This window comes from Symsagittifera roscoffensis, chromosome 6, assembly GCF_963678635.1.
Source record: "Symsagittifera roscoffensis chromosome 6, txSymRosc1.1, whole genome shotgun sequence".
Taxonomy (NCBI): Eukaryota; Metazoa; Xenacoelomorpha; order Acoela; family Convolutidae; genus Symsagittifera; species Symsagittifera roscoffensis.
The window spans coordinates 14,329,918-14,345,805 of NC_087067.1; the positions used below are offsets into that span (position 1 = coordinate 14,329,918).

Genomic DNA, 15,888 nt, shown 5'->3' on the forward strand with positions numbered 1-15,888 from the left:
AAAGATTCGAATAGCGAATTAACGAGATAACTCCTATCAAGATGATGGCCCAATTGTTCGCATGTTAACGCATAGTATGACCCATCAAAAATTGCCATTATGGACATACGTTTCTATATAAAGTTCCTATAGAAAATTATATAAAGTTCCTACTAATTGCTTTGTCATGGTTAATTTGTAATTTTGAATCTGTGATCATATAATATCAAACTGATATTTTGAATTCGAGACGTCAGTATCGGAAACTTTTTAAGCAAAAACTCTGCCGCAAAGAATTCTTGTTATCATGGAAGTTTGTACGGAGAATAGACTAGGCAATCACGTAACAAACATTTTATGCCAACAAACATTTTACAACATACTGCGCATTAAAAATCGAGCAAGCGAAGAAACACGAATTCGACAGAACACAACTAATTATAATGAGTCATCACTAGCACCAGACACGTCTTAACTCGTGTTTTCAGTTCGAATTTTCAGTTTTGAAGTGCGAGTACAGTTTCTACCGTTCTTCGAAACTTTCTTAACGTGCTTTTGTTTGTTAATATGCAGTTTTAGAAAGTTATCTCAACAACTGTTCTTACATTTTCATTTGGTGGACCGTTTAAAAAATTAGTATATATTGGCGCCGAAGGCACCTTTAGAAAAGTTTTGGGGTCAGTCAGCCAAAATTGGATATCTCAAAATAGTGCAAAGGGGGAATCCTAACATGGAGTCGAATCCCTAAAGAAAAAAGGACGTCCGCAACACCCCCCCCCCTAAATCCGCCTCTTGTAGAAACGTATAAGTATCCTGAATTATTAAGTCATGGATAAATCTGACTTAAGTGCTAAATAAATTAATCAAAACCTGCAATTTCTTTCACTAAATCCGACCACGGAATTTGTTTGCGAAACTGTTTCCAAAAAGTTACTTAATTTTTCAGGTTTGAAAATTATTGTCAAATTTTCTTATTTTTTTTGTCGGGTGTGCGAAATCATAGTTTATGCCAAATTGTTGGCAATATCTTTTTCGGTCAACGAATCTGAACAATAAGTTAATTAACCTAAAACTGCTCAATTCGACGCCGGTTTCCAGTTTTATCACTAAAATTTCCGCAAGTAAAAACCACTCAAAACCCCTCAAAAAACTAAACAAACCCAAAATTTTAATAAGTTATCACCACCTAAAATGCTCAAGGTCACCTATGCTGTCACTAATTTGGCTTTAACTAGAAAACTAATTTCCGGTAAAAAAAAATTGATTTTTTTTTATAAAGTTGTTTTAGATATTATATTTGAAATTGTGAGATCAACGTTCATCCCAGAGAGTAAATCAATTTTTTTTAGTATTCATTGAAATAACTCCATTTTATTATTGACTGAAATTGATTTCTTATATCTCATCTTACTCGGCCCCAATAGACGAAACAAACTTGATCGACGTTTATTTTTGGTGCTTGAAAAAAGAGCACCAGCGCGAATCGAAAGTGAAATTACGCGTTCGGTAGCCAAAATGGAAACAAGTTACCCCTTCAAGTACTGAATAACTCGCTAGAAACGTTACGTTATCTCTGTGTCAATTTATTAGTTTTCTCAGAGTCTTTAAAATTACTCGAGTTTTGTGACGCCAAATTTTTAGTTTTATCTAAATTATTCATCTCCTAAAATCTTCGTCAATTCTTTCTTCTTACATTCGGTAAGTGAATTTTGTACATGCCAAATTATTAATGCCAAATTGATGGCAATATGTTTTTGATCAACGAATCTGAACGATGTTAATTAATCTAAAGCTGCTCGTTTCGACTTCGTTTTCCAGTTTATCACTGATTTGAGACGTAAAAATCAGTTCAAAAAACTAGTTAACCTAAAATGCTGTAATTTTTGACCAGTTGAGTTTCTCAAGGTCACCGAAATTTATCGGAAAACGTCTTATATTTTTGAAATAGATCTGAGAAACTAAAATAGCGTTAAAACTGCAATCGCACTTTCAAAACTGCATTTGAACTAACAAACGAGCAATGCGAAATGAGTGCGCTTTTTCGGAAAACTTCGTTTTTACCATATTTCCTTGACAGAATTGAATTTTTTTTTCAATCAACGACAATCTGCCATGTATTTTTTGAGAGTGAAAAAAAAAACGCTCAAAAAGCCGACAAAAATACAAACGAAAAAATTTCGCGAAGCATTTTGATTTAATTTAAATTTGAAGACAAACGCAAAGTCAATCCAGAAGACAACTCAGAAATTTTCACAGAAACTATAAGTCCGATAGATTAGTTAAAGGCTATAGAAGCACTAGCATTACATATCAACATGTTTGTGCCGGTAATCTATTTTCTCTTATGACAAAAAAATTATCATGAGTTCACCAGCTGCAGCATTAGAGTTCACATATCATTTCCTAATTTAAATTTAAGTAATTGTTACAACCCTTTATTAAGTTTAGGTGATCAACTTAAATTTTGCCAAATTTCTCGAGCACACGTACAAAATTTGACCCAAAATCCGACGATACATGTAAAAACACAGAACCGAACACAAAACTGAACAAGACTGCTCGTGTCAAAGCAAAGCCCTAAAATTTTCGAGTGCCTATTGAGGTCTATGGGGCAGTAACAATATGAAATAAATAAAAGTATTAAATAAAAACGATTTTTTTCAGCCCCCCACGCGACATTTCAAGTACAACGTGATAGCTTTTGCTTCTAGTAACACTGGCGAATAAGCTTCTTTTAACCAATTAGGAACGATTCCAATGACGGATTAAGTCTCCGCTTAAGTGCTAATCGCGCAAAATATATCGCGCCTTAATTGTCCCAAATTGGCCAAAAGGCAATGTTTAAACCCCCCTAATTTTACGAAAAATGATCACAACGAAACATTTTTTCAAATGTATGCTCAAAATACCTTTTGACTGTCAAAAATGGCGAGTTAAAAAGTCGAGTTTTGTCTGAAGAAAAAACCAATACGAGCACAAATAATCCGTTGCTTTCGTTTCGGAAGTCGGAACAATAAAAGTCTGTGTTAAAAGACTTAGCATTGGCTGTACTTAATAGTTGGTTATTGATCAAAACGAACACTTCCAAAACGAACACATTTTATTGCAATATTTGCGACTTAGGTTACAAAAAAGACCGTTCATACTATGATAGAAACATTGCGTGTAAAATAAAACTCAATTTATCAAAACTGGATCAAAAGACAAAATTTGATCTTCCGCTGGGAAGCAAAAATTAAATTCTACCTGAGAAAATAGACGTCGTTCAGGTTTTTTTACACCATTTCATGCTCGTACTTGGAGAGTGCAATTTTGCTGGTCTTCATCAGATGAATTCAAATTGAAGTCAAACATAGCCAACAGACTTTTGTCAGTTTTCTTTACCAGAGCGACACTGGACTTCCTAATTACAACGCCATTTTTAGGGTTACTGTGTACACTCTCAGATTTAACTTCTGAAGTAGCTTTCATATGTGTTTAAGGTGCGTTGGTACATTTGGCCTGAGGACCCGGTATTGACTACGGGCTCGTTCTTTGTTATCAAAACGGGGGTTTGTCCCTCTGGTTTAGCTGTACCTCGTCAGTCAGTTTCAGTGGGTGACTTCTGATTTTATGTCATACACGAGATCCGAGCAAACAACCCGACTCGTGTTCGATGGGTGTAGCATGTCCTGTACTGCAGGGTCGTTTCATCTAAACAGATAGTAATACCCGTGACTAATTCAGTTTGTACAGGGAAAGTTTTTAGATTGTGCAGAATCGTGTTTGCCTCGCATCCGTGGTTCTCTAACGGTTGCGGATTATTTGCTCTACGAATGTTAGTATAAGTTTTTTTACGCTACCGATGGTTCATTCTACACGTCCTGTTGCGCAATGGTCGTTGACCGGCGATTTTACAATTTAAATAATTTCGCATTTGCAAAATGTTTTCGGCTTATTTGACATAAAACTAGTCACCCGATCAACATGAATCTCCCGAGGTACCCAGTGAGTGACTACAAATGATTTTAAAAATTTAGCATCTTATCCGATTGGTTGTTTTTGCTCACCATAGCCAAAGACAAACGCAAAAAATAGTTAACCGCCAGGAGAACGTTTTTTATTCATTAAGATAATTAATTGTTCCACAAAACTCAAGTTGTTTCGATTCAATTGGTGTTTTTGGCTCGGCTATTTTACGAACATTATGTTTTCAAATTAGGGGGATGGGATTCATACCAGAAGCCTTATATTAGGCGCAGTTATCCGCAATTGACGCAGTAAAGATGAAAAATACCCTTGGCGGCTTGAAACTTGTTTGAATTTCCTTGATGGTAGTAATCAATTCGGTTATTGACAGCTGTTGTCAGGTGTATGGGGATAACTAATTTATCGACTATCCGACGGACATTATCTCTTACGCAAAACTCATTTACAAACTAGGTCTCTCTTTTCGATCAATTCTCTGATCGCAATGATTTGAGATTTGGACTTGCACTGGGATTCAACAAAAGGTAAATTGAATAACTCTGGTAGTGAAGTAGATTTGCTAACAAATTTGTGGCCCTGAGATCAATTGGCATAACTAGGTTGTTTGAGTGCAACGGTGGAATTGTTTCCCCACTAAACGCCAGGATAACAAAGGGCTGTGTTGGCTTTATTATTTTTTGTTTCTTTGGTAACCGCTTCCAACCTTGAGGTAGTAATTTATTCTCTAAATTTATCGTCGCTTTTTTTTTTGGCTCCGTTGTTTAGTAATAATTCTTTCCAACTTCCTGAAACTCTTTCTTGACATAATTTCGACACAAATCTGCACCCCTCCCCACGCACACACTAACATTTAAAGCTCGTTTGTCAAAAATTTCTCTTCCGTTTCGTTTGAGTACCTTGATGAGATTGAAATTGGTCTGCAGCGATTAAAAATGGTATAGCAGGGCCTAGCTGCTATACCACCGCGTCTTGTGGCTTGAGTCGCATACTATCCTGATGTCTCGATGGACATTGATGTTTCGGAGCTCTAGTATGTTCGCAACCTGCTTTTTCATATTTGAAAATGAGGCTTGGCACTCGATTGTTCATTCGTAGAAGTTTGTCCATTGTTTCTTCGATTTTTGGCAGCTTATACTTCTTTTTGTAGACTTGTTTTTAACATCTCTCGATTCATGTTCTAGTTTAACCCATTCGTGCTTTTGGACCATTATTACAATCAGCGAAACGAATTATTTATCGGAAGATTCTTCTAAGTTTCAAAAATAAATCTGCTTCTAAAATTTCTCGATTTTGCTGTCTACTTTATCTTGAGTTATTCGCATCGAGGGTCCTCTCCAGTTTTCCGAAGGTGAATATCAAGATCGGTATTTCGCTGTCTATCCAAACACACGTAAAAATCCCATTTATGCGTATTGGCAGTTGAGCCCCACTTTCAGTTTTTGGGCAGCAATTTTAGCTGACTGACAGCGCCAGGTAATCACCCAAACTAGCCGAATTCAGAGAGCATGGGGGCTTATTTACTGGGTTTAACCATCCCACTGAACTTTCGTGCTGGGAAATGTGATCAACCGCTGCCTTCGGATCATTAAATTCACAATCTCTGTGTTCCTGGATCTATCCAGCTGCTCCGCGCCGCCTTTGACAACTTTGTTTATCCCTGCAGTTAGGTTGATTATGTGCTTCTGTCCGGCGTTAGTTACGAGTGATCAACTGTGATCCCACTTTTAGCACCGACTGTTTCCGGCGATTTTCCCCCTCGGTTTAGTCCGTGCCCTTGGTTCGATCCTCTGCCGCGGTTTTTGTTTTGATTTGAAGAGCATTTCGCATTCGGGCCGATGAAGTTCCACTGCTCGTAGGATAAAGCGATCCCATACACTTCCTCCGGCAATCCTGGTGGCCGACACAGATCAGTTTGAACTTCGCGATTGTTCATATTGCTTATGAAAACATCACTAAGTATGCGTCCCTCTAACGTCTGGAAGTTACATCATGCGGTAAGACCGCAAAGAACAGGATGAAACTGTTCCAGTGACTCGTTGTTGTGCTGATTCCTAGATAAGAGTTGAGAAGTCTCGTATGTTTCCTTTCTTTGTTGAGTTCGGTTTCTATCGCTTTCACAAACTGTGGATATCTTGTCACCCCCAGATCGAGGTGCGGGCGCTTTGTGAGTAACGCTTCCTGACTTTTCTCCCCAGGCAGAAATAGAGATTCGATATAAACGTTTGTTCGCCTTCTTTTCTTTTTTTCCGTCCGCACCCGCTGCCTGCGCCCCAGTTTGCGCCGATGTAAGCGCTCCGTTGAAATTATAATTGTTTCTTTTTTTAATCCGTGTTTCACTACTCTTCCCCACTGGCATCTGTTTCACCGGAATTCCCAGAGCATGGGTGGTTTGCTGAATTTCGTGGGCCAGAAACCTGTTACTGCAATTGGATTTTTCCCCCACTTGAACCTGTTGATTGCGCCATGTTGAAAATCCGTTTCATGAAAAATAAACTGCAGATAGAATAGATTAATTTAATCCTTTAAAGTATAGCATAGGAGTGAGAAATAGAGGTAACGTGGAGGGTCACAGACAACGCCATTGACAAGCAACGCCAATTAGCATCAATTTTGGCAGATGATTGACAGTACAGATGGTCAGATTGAATGAACTAATGTGAAAGTTGAAATAACACTCCACGTCAAACTTTTATTGAATATCTTCAACTATCCCCCCTTTGGTCTCTAGTAACGAATTGCCGTCCCTTTAAAAAAATAAATAAATGATTAAGCATATGTGAATTTTGTATCTAGTAACGATGCGCCTTTTTGCAAAAGGAAGGAAATGGATAGAGAGATCACCCGTATGACTGTAGGGTCGTTAGTAAGTTATATGTAAAATCTAGTTTTGATCAAGTTTCAGGAGTACTTGTACATCAATTTTTGGCCATTATTCAGCGGTTGAGCTTCGTGAAGGTTGAGCTAGGTTATTTGCAAAGTACTACCTGTTTGAAAAAAATCGCATCAAAACTTTCACGTTTTAAAAAAAATTTTGTCTGGATAACTGAGCTCGATAATTCAATTCTTAAATCTAAAAGATCTGCGGCTATGAATACGAGCAGTTTGTTAGGCACTTAGTTTTCACTTAGTTGTGAATTCACACGTGAACTTATAAAGGGAAAAAACTCGAAACAATTTTTCCGTCAAAAAGCACATAAGATAAGAAGTAAACCATAATAGATAATTAGATATGTCAAGAAAAAGTAAGTAATTTTTTTTGTCAGCTCAATTTTTCTTCTGGGTCTAAATGGATTCGCAAGACCAAGAATCAATCGAACAACACCCGTCGGGAACAGATACAGCAGAGAGAAAATTATCTGATTGCGATACATTTGAAAGAAATTTAAGCAAGCTGACGCAAGAATTGGACAAGATAGAAATCCACTGGCCCGGAGGGGGGAAAATTATTTTCAATGACGATGCTTCCTTGAAGCGGTTCATGGAAAACCAGTACCCAAAGTGGAAAAACAGAGGTGAGAAAACGTCTGTACCATGTGTGAGAATCTCTCAAATAATAATTCCAAACGAGCAGTTGGGTACAGAACTGCAGAAACATTACAAAGCACTTCAAAAAGGCGATGAAGGGGAGAGCAAAATTTACAGACTGTTTGTCACTGAAGTGTCCACGGATGATTCCGGAATCATCATTCTTCCAAATGTAGACGGCAGCCATATTTTTGAAAAAGGCGGTCCAGGCAGCGTGGAAATTGACATGATAGTTGCACATCCAACGAAAGGAATTTTCGTCTTTAACGTGAAAAACGAATTAAAAGTAAATAAACAAAAACTTCAATCCGATTTTGAAAAACACAAAAATTTTGTACGATACTTATTGCGTTACAATACACGCTCTACAGAATCATCTGGAGATAATGTTGACAAAAACGACGATAATGAAGTTCCAATTCACAATGTATATTGCTCTTTAGCGGGTAAAAAACCAGCATATGCACCCAAAAAACGTCCAGAAACCCAAGATGAACCGAATCTGAATTGGTACGACAAAGATGGACAGACTAATCAATTGATTGTTTTTTATCAGTGGCAATTCAACGAGTTTGCAAAACATTGGAAAGATACGCTTCAAAAAATTCCAGAGATGAAGGAATCCGACAAATTTGACCCCCTTGTTGCCCGTCTTGTTGCTTTGAACTCCATGGAAGGAGACAGCGCTCTAATTCATCGCCAATTTGTTTCTGAAGATATTCAGTCTATTAAAGTCAAAACAGAGAAACTAGAAACTTGGCTTGAAAAACAAATCGATGAAGTTGTACCTCAAAAAGATGATAACTGCAAACAAAAACTCATACGAGCCTCGAAGTCAGTGTACAACCAGACAAAAAACGAAAAAACGACGGTGATTCTTTGGACCAGAGAACAGTTGGATGTCATCGGCAAAGTATTCAAAGGACTTACAGATCTTTCAAAAGATTCTGAACCTCTACGAATAAACGTAAGAGGAACAAAGGGATCTGGAAAGACGATGCTGATGATCCATTTGGCTAAATTGGCCAAGAGCGTTCTCTTTGAGACGGGACAAACAGAAAGTAAAGTAGTTATATTCGACGGGTCTTCTCTTAGAGCTCTGGTTCTTTTTTCACAGATGAAGCAAACGTTAAATGGATCAGGCATTGAGTTTTGGACGGTTCAGAATGTCTCCGAGAAACTTGACAAAATAGGAAAGGGAATTATTTTTATAGACGAAGATCCTCTCACGTACCCAAAGATGCAAAAACTTTTATTAAAATGTGACGAAAAAGGTGTGCATTTCTGCATCTTTTCCTCGGAAGAACCAGTGTTTTCGGGCTATGGCCTAAGTAAAATTAAATTCAATGACGTCATCCTCTCACATGCCATGAGATCCACGAAACAACTCCACACTTTTTCACGCAATATTGTCAGAAACACGAACACAAACATTGGATTCCGTGAAATTTACGGAACACCGTCTCATAGTCTTGAGGGAACCAACCGGCCGGAGATCATTTACGTTGAATCAACCAATGGATCTGAAATGGAAACGTTTTTTGAAAAGTGCATCCAGACAATAATGAGATACGCTAGAATGTCCAACGACAAATCCAGCGTTCTTGTTGTTACCAACTTTTTATCTCCAAAAAGTCAAATTGCTATCGTATCTGCTTTAAAAAAGGAAAAAATAGCTTTGCGCTCTTTTTCGCATGGGATAGTAATCGACAGAAACGATGAAAATTTACCATTCATTCGTTTGGAATGCAGCGACAGAATCTACGGAAGCGAATTTGCAAGTGTTGTTTTGATGCTAGAGAAATTGGCATGGCAAAGTTCTCAAGGCTTCAGGAGAACTTTTCGTGCGGCAGTAACACGTGCAACAACCAATTTGGCCATTGTTATATCAAATACTACTTTTTTCAATTCTCCGCTAGAAGAAAAAGAACTTACGGATGCAACTTGTGATCTGTGAGGTTTTCATTTTTTTTTACAACACTTGAAAAGTCATGGCCGCTTGGAAATTCGCGACATTCTCAAAAAAAAATTATCAAGTCGGTTACGCATTTTGTAGCGGAGATGCGCAGTTTTCTCAGTCAAATAACGCAGCGCTTCTCTTGAAATTCGACCGCGAATTTTGAACGGTATTTCGTAGAGATTTTTGTTCCGACTTTCAAAGAAAAAGACTGAATATTTGTGCTCGGGGTGGTTTCTTTTATCCAGACAATATTCGACTTTTTAATTAGTCATTTTTGACGGAAGTTTTTATATCAGCCAAAAAGTATTGTTTTCCTGAGCTGAAGTTTGAAAAAATATATAGATTCATTATAAACATATAGATTCATTATAAATTATAAAGATTTTAAGGTTACAAATTTGGCCAATTTGGGACAATTAAAGCGCGATATATTCCGCATTGTTGACTTTCGCATAAAACGGAATATTTATGCTCGGTGTGTTTTTGTTTATTCAGTCAATTTTCACCGATCGAAATAATAGTTCTCGACAAAAATTTTTCATACCATATTGAAGATATCAGCTCTGAACTAAATTATGCGAAGAGCGTAACGCGAATTATTTATGCGTGACAAATTATCCCGCACAACAAAATTGTTCCAAAATGAATTGAGGCTAGCTAATCAGATCAGTCGTATTAATTTTGTACGACTCGACATTTCACACTTTGATATTGTTCAAAAATTTATAGGTTTTCAATGTTTTCTTTTTCGAAAAAATTTTGAATATAAATAAGTGACAGTCTGAACATTCAGGGCTTTGCCCCACTACGAGCAGTTGTCTTTTTGTTCCGACTTTCGATACGAAAGTAACGGAATATTTGTGCTCGGGGTGGTTTTTTTTTCTTCAGACAAATTTCGACTTTTTAACTAGCCATTTTGACGGAATATTTTTATATCATTCGAAAGGCATTGTTGTCCTGAGCTCAAATTTGATAAGATATTTAACCTGTGATCATTTTTCGTAGAGTTATGGGGGTTTAAATTTTGCCATTTTGACCAATTCGGGACAATTAACGCGCGATATATTTCGCGCTATTAACACGTAAGCGGAGAGTTAATCCGCCTTAGAACTCGTAAAATTGGTTAAAAGAAGCTTATGTGCCATAATTGGTTTGTTAAAAGTAGCTAAAACTATCCTTTTGTACTTTATATGGCGTGTGGGGGGATGATTTTCATAAAAAACTTCAAATTTTAGAATTTTTTTTTTTCATTTTGTTTTATTTCATTGAATTTCTTTAATGTTATTACTGCTCCTTAAACCTTAAAATGCAGTCTGAACATTCAGGGCTTCGCCCTGATACGAGCATTCTTGTTTGGTATTTTAAAAGCATGGTATTTTTTGAAATTGAGTAATAATAATTCAGCATTTATTGCTTGCTAAGTTTTTTAAAATTCTTTTCTCTACATGTCATGATAAATTCTAGTTTTCATGGACAAAATACGGAAGCATGGTACTTTTTGGTATCTCGCTATACCAGCAATTTTCTTCCAATTCCAATGCCGTATTTTGATCCAAGTCCATTTCCAAAGTATTTATAGACATACTTTGCAGACTTCACTTGTTTTCGGAATCAATTTTCGGTTGTCAAGTGAAAAGTTACGTCATTTGACCAAAATTTACAAGATTTCCGTAACAGGTACAAGCTGTTTATTTACTAGCTGATTATACTTCGTTCTGTAATAAAAATTGCTGAAAAATTTTAAAAAATAAATAAAATAATATCTTTTACTACGCCAAAATTTTATTTCCTTTTCATTTATATGAAAACCTCACTTCATGCCAGAAAAATTAGAAATGTTCAAGTTGTTAGAAGTAAGCTCGCCGGATGCATCACGTCACTGTTGAAAATTTTTAGCCAAAATTTTCAAACTGTATTGATTATTGGTGCGATTCCAATAATAGACTGTTTGAAGGAGACCGAAATGAATGAAGACGGTTTGAATTGGATCTCAGCGAACGAAGCAAAAAAGTACAGTTTCAACGCAGACAAGACAGTTTTTGTCTTCTCAAACGTTGCAAAATCTTGTTCAAGGGCTGCACAAAAATGGTATCAACAGCAGAACATTTCTGTTTACTTCTACGTTGGTAATAACAAACTCGACAATACGATCTTGCAATTACTGAAACTGCCAAAAGGTTCGGAAAAAATAAAGATTTATTGTCGTAGGGATCTTTTGCTTGACATAAGTCAATTCTCCAAAGACCTCAAAGAGCTGGCTGAAACCAATGTCAACAAAACTTTATCAGACAATATTCACCCAGCGATAACAAAAACTGAGCCTGACGATACCCACTACACTCGGAAAGATCTAAGGCAGGGTTGTAGAATGAATACTTTTTAAAAATTTCCTAAAAAAAACAAAAGTAATTTTCTTTCACTTTAAAAGTACATTTTTTGGCTGAGGCAAAAAGAGTCTTCATTTAGAATTCTTCAATTTTATCTGCTTCTGCACTTATTTAGATTATTAATTAAATGACCACATTTATTTTTTAGGGTCCCCCGGGTTTGTTGTACCTCTCGTGACTCATTACTTTAAACTGTTTCTCTATAGAGAGTTGCAAGCAGTTCGGACAGACGGAATTAAACAAAAAGAGCAATCGTACCATTTTGACAGATTTTTGCATGCAATTTTTTTTCAGATAACCTTGAGACATAATATTGGACTGAAAAATTAAATTTTACTTGCTTATTTTTTGTAAAATAGGTCAATTGCTCTTTTTAATTAATTTTGTCTGTCCGAACTTTTTGCTATAGAGAATTGCAAAAAGTTCGGACAGACAGAAATAATTAAAAAGAGCAATCGTACCCTTTTGACAGATTTTTGCATGCAATTTCTTTTTTCATACAACCTTGAGACACAAAATCAGACTGAAAAATTAGATTTTGCATGCAAAATATTTCCAAAATAGGTCAATTGCTCTTTTTAATTAATTTTGTCTGTCCGAACTTTTTGCTACTAATTATACTAATTATAAAATTAATTTTGTTAGAAAAATCACCTAATTTTTTCTTTGAGCCGTAGAAACAAACTATGGACATTTTTATTTATTTAAAATTTTCTTACAACCCTGATCCAAGGGAATGGTTGTCCGTTTACGAGACTCTCATCGGTGAGGAATATCGACCAATTTCGTGGCAAACGATATTCAATGATGCAAGCAGCTTACTTGGCAGAGAGTATCTTCAGAATCTCAAAACTCGCAATCTAGAAGAAGCAGTTGCTTGCAGGTATCTTGTTTACTATAACTCCCCTATGTTATAGAGAGTTGCAAAAAGTTCGGACAGACAGAAATAATTAAAAAGAGCAACTGTCTAGACATCAGCGGAAATAAAAACTGAAATAAACATAACGTCGAAAGTTCATAACGCAGAGTATCGCTTAAAATTTATAACCACGGCGGGCAATTGCATCCGAAGCGGGGAATAGTAAACCTTGAAACGGAAACAGGGGGGCTAAAATTTTTCTACAATTAATTTCTAAATTTCTAATGATTCGATCATCTTATTTCCGTTTGTTTTTTTTGGAACGGCCTAATCTGTTTTTTTTTTGTTGAAAATAACTATAGTTTTTAGTTTTTTTAACTACTTTTGCTAACTATTTTGTAGTAAATCTGGATGTCGCAGCATTTAAAAATTAGGCTAGCATAATCATCGGATAATCGACGATCTTGCTTTTCGAATTTGGTCTGACAAAAAGTTCAAGGTTGTCCGGCGTCAGATTTTGCATGCAAAGAAGCGTCAAAAAGCACTGATTGCTCATTTTAATTAATTCTGTCTGTCCGAACTTTTTGCTACTAATTATACATAGCAATCGCGGTTTAAGGTCGCGATGCCACCGGTCAGGGTCTGTCTAGTGATTTGGGGGAGCTCGGAATATTATTGATCTGATTAAATTGAAGAAGGTTGACCAAAACTTCTTTTCGAAAATCCGTCCCTTCGAGAAAATCCTGAATCCGCCCCTCCCCTTTTGGTAGTTAAACGATACCCACTTTGGCAAACCCTAAACTGTTCTAAAAACGCCTTGCCAACGGTAGCAATAGATAATATTTCTGAAAAAAAACCTTCAAAAAAAAATCAAAAATGCCATAGCGCAATCTCAAACGCCGTTGTTTCAAAGCAGAAAAATATTTTGAGAGAATTTCTAAACCAACTTTTTCTTGGTAAACTTTTCAGCAATTTTGGTTTTCTTTTGTCTAGACTCAAATATTTTGGAGTATAAAGTTCCAATTAAAAAACGGGTTGGCGGCGGGTTCCACCCCCTGATTAAACAAATACATAAAGGGTAACAGTTGGGTGTTCAATCGCATAAGGGACACACGCAAACGTTAATACGTTTTTTTTGTCTTATAGCAAATTACAATGGGTAGAAAATAATAACCAAGATCCGCTTTCAGGAAAGATGCGTCTGATTTGCTGCGAAAAATCTCCACGCTAGCCCACGAAAATTCAGAAATACACCTGAATTATCAAATCCATTCTCTATTTTACGCTTTGCTGGGCGCAAAAACTCCTATTGTCTGTAACCCAACAAACTCAAAGGAATGCAAAACACCTACATATTTATATGAAATCGCAGTTCAGAAGCTCCTCGCATTTAAATCAGAAGCTGCAGATGTCAGTAAAACAAGCAACCCATTGATCAATGATGATCGCTTAGATTTAAGTGCACCATACTTTTTTGAAGTAAGTGAGAAGATGAAGAAGCGAATACAATTTAGAAAGAAACTGGAGCTCATTGGATGTTGCAGCGAACAGGTATGTTTTTGTTAACTTGGGGATATTAGAACCGTACCTCCATAAAAGTTTCGCGCATGTTTTATCTGGGATGTAAATGTATCGAGGATACTGATTGTATAAGAATCTAGTGTACAATATTACGCAATGGTTATATAACATAACAAGAAAAAACATAAATTACTACGAGGACGAATCAAATAATTGATTTAACAAAATAAATGTCCTTGAATGCGGAAAGACTCTCCTTATTGGGTAACAAGGTGTCATCTTTTCCTATGATGAAATTTTTAATCAGAGTTTTTGTCAATGTGTACGGTAGTTTTCGATTAAACAAGGTTCGGATTATTGTGTTAAGGTTTCTGATTGATGTGAATAAGAAAGACTTATGAAGGAAATCAGTTTTACATGTTAAAGGGAACAGTAATAATCCAGTTCGATGGTTATAGCGGAATTCAGAATTTGGGAACCTTAATGCGTGAAAGCTGGGGCATCGTTTCGGCATAACCTGTGAAGGTAGTGTGCTGATCGGTACTCGATTATATTCCGTAGGAATTTTGTGCTGTTTCCTTAGAAGTGTAACGGAATCTCGTTTGATTATATTCATTATTATCCTGATTCCCCATTTTATTTGTTTTTCGAGTTTCTCAATATTATCTTGCGTACATCCATTTAAGAGCATGCATGGATAGTGCAAATGGCTCAGTACAAGAGTATTTAACAGGAGAATTCTAGTACGCAGAGGGATTTTGTCTCGGATGCATTTTATCGTTTGGATTAATGTAGCCGTTTTTTGTAAAATTTTGTTGATTTCTTTGTCAAATGTTAGGCTTATGTCAATTTTGACGCCGAGAAATTTAACTGTCTCTGTTAAATTATTTTTATAGTTTCCAACTTTCAATGAAAGATTTTCAGTTAGTTTCTTTTTCGACAGTGCAGAAAATACAATGAACTGGGTTTTGTCTACATTAATCATTAATCGATTTAAGTGAAAATACAAGAGAATTTTATTGAAATTGTTTTCAATGCTCTTTGTTGCTGTTTCGGGATCTGAATGAAAACTAAGCAGAGTCGTGTCGTCGGTATATTGTACTAACGTACATGATTTGTCTATTGTTTGTGGCAAGTCATTTACATACAAGTTGAACAGCAGTGGTCCTAGTACAGTACCTTGGGGAACACCTTGCTCTAATTTAAGCTAATCTGAGTGTTCGCCGTTTACTATTGTCAATTGCTGTCTGTTATCTAGAAATGACTTAAAAAGAGTTGTTGCTGACTGTTCAAAGCCAATGTGACTTAGTTTCCTTTCAAGGACTGAATGAGAGAGTGAATCAAATGCTTTAGATAAATCAACAAATGCAGCCGCTGCTATGTTATTTTTATCGAGATGGAATCTGGTTTTTTCTGTTGTGTATAAAAGAGCATCATTAGTTGAATAACCTGGACGAAAGCCAAATTGTTTTGGCTTTAGAAAATTGGAATTTGCTAAGTATTTGTGAATTTGGGATGAAAAAATTTTTTCAAACAACTTCGATAGAGTGGGTGTGATAGAAATTGAACGATATATTACTGGATCTGTCGAGTCGCCTTTTTTGAACATGGGAAAAACGTGTGCCTTTTTAAATTTATTTGGGAATACGGATTTCGAGATGCATTCATTGATAATCATCGTAAGAATT

General features: G+C 36.3%; 1 protein-coding gene across 3 annotated transcripts in view; it reads left to right on the forward strand.

The window, feature by feature from the left end:
• The first annotated feature begins 495 nt into the window (after nucleotides 1-495).
• Nucleotides 496-15,888, forward strand: part of LOC134848087 (uncharacterized) — a 42,655-nt gene continuing 27,262 nt past the window's right edge. The window contains exons 1-6 of one of the 3 annotated variants that reach the window (XM_063865429.1): nucleotides 496-595; nucleotides 1,404-1,677; nucleotides 7,212-9,431; nucleotides 11,258-11,788; nucleotides 12,554-12,703; nucleotides 13,870-14,230. In XM_063865429.1, coding sequence (XP_063721499.1) covers nucleotides 7,235-9,430 — 2,196 coding nt within the window. In that variant the 5' untranslated portion in view covers nucleotides 496-595; nucleotides 1,404-1,677; nucleotides 7,212-7,234 and the 3' untranslated portion in view covers nucleotide 9,431; nucleotides 11,258-11,788; nucleotides 12,554-12,703; nucleotides 13,870-14,230. Of the gene's footprint in view, nucleotides 596-1,403; nucleotides 1,678-7,211; nucleotides 9,432-11,257; nucleotides 11,789-12,553; nucleotides 12,704-13,869; nucleotides 14,231-15,888 lie in introns of those variants that run through there. The other 2 variants (XM_063865430.1, XR_010162893.1) reach the window with 2 other exon arrangements.